Source organism: Hibiscus syriacus, unplaced genomic scaffold (assembly GCF_006381635.1).
Source record: "Hibiscus syriacus cultivar Baekdansim isolate YM2019G1 unplaced genomic scaffold, ASM638163v2 tig00110945_pilon, whole genome shotgun sequence".
NCBI lineage: Eukaryota > Viridiplantae > Streptophyta > Magnoliopsida > Malvales > Malvaceae > Hibiscus > Hibiscus syriacus.
In genome coordinates this window covers 2,828,573-2,829,810 of record NW_024062926.1, presented here as the reverse complement: position 1 = coordinate 2,829,810, position 1,238 = coordinate 2,828,573, and the positions used below count along the sequence as shown (strand labels likewise).

Genomic DNA, 1,238 nt, shown 5'->3' with positions numbered 1-1,238 from the left:
GTGTCTTCTACCACACCAATCTGCTTTAGGCCCAGATTCTGTTCCTACTTATATCTCTGGTGTGGGCTGATCATCATCCTGTCTAAGAAGATAAGTAGCCCAAACATCTCAAGCAAACCATGAAACTTAAAAGTATATATAATTCTTGAAGATTTAGATTACATGAACTCGAAAAGAATGGAAACAACAATTGCATGCATATTGATAAAACTGTAAAAGAATAATCTGTAAGGCCATGGTGAAGTCAAGTAGGTTTCATGTCCTGAAACAGTGCTTCGCAAAATGTATGTTCAACGAAGTCCCCACTTGCCTTCTTCCTGCTGTTGTCACCATGAACCTTTGGGCTCCTATCATTGAGCATCAAGCTCTCCTGCAATTTCCTATCAAGGGGCCCTGATAATTTCAAGCTTCTAGGAGTGCCCAAACATCTCAAGCAAACCATGAAACTTAAAAGTATATATAATTCTTGAAGATTTAGATTACATGAACTCGAAAAGAATGGAAACAACAATTGCATGCATATTGATAAAACTGTAAAAGAATAATCTGTAAGGCCATGGTGAAGTCAAGTAGGTTTCATGTCCTGAAACAGTGCTTCCCAAAATGTATGTTCAACGAAGTCCCCACTTGCCTTCTTCCTGCTGTTGTCACCATGAACCTTTGGGCTCCTATCATTGAGCATCAAGCTCTCCTGCAATTTCCTATCAAGGGGCCCTGATAATTTCAAGCTTCTAGGAGTGACCAGCAATTTCTCTTGTCCTCTATAAGCCAAGGGACCAGATTTCGCCATTTTCCTCCTGGTTCTCTGCATTGGGTGCTCTATCTTCAGCTCCTTCTTTGACAATGCTTCTCTCCACTTATCTCTATAAGAAACCGGCGCCGGCGCCGGAAGTGCCTTTGTTGTCGTGCTGTTCTCATGGTGAACCAACTTGTTAACATACTTTAAGTACTTCCTGATTTTGTTGATTGCCGAAATGAACTTAGACAGACCATTAGAGGTTTCTCTGACTTCCTTCCTAGCAAGCTTGAGGATCTCCAGCCTATGCTTGGCAACGGAAATGCCCATGCTCTGAAGAAACTCATGGTTGAGGTATGCTAAATCCTCCTTTTGGAGCTCATTCCCAGAGAAGGCAAAGCCGTAGGTATAGACAAGTGAGGGGTCAAGGCCAGTTTTGGATAGCCAGGAGTACCAGTCCATTGCTCTGGGTGGTTGGCTTATGCCATAGGAGGGTTGTAGT

The 1,238-nt window shown here is 42.6% G+C and overlaps 1 protein-coding gene across 1 annotated transcript; it reads right to left on the bottom strand.

Moving 5' to 3' along the window:
* Positions 1 to 456: 456 nt before the first annotated feature.
* Positions 457 to 1,238, bottom strand: LOC120147974. Its single transcript, XM_039161188.1, has one exon. It carries the CDS (start codon positions 1,196 to 1,198, stop codon positions 566 to 568), a length of 633 nt encoding a protein of 210 aa, XP_039017119.1. The 5' UTR covers positions 1,199 to 1,238; the 3' UTR covers positions 457 to 565.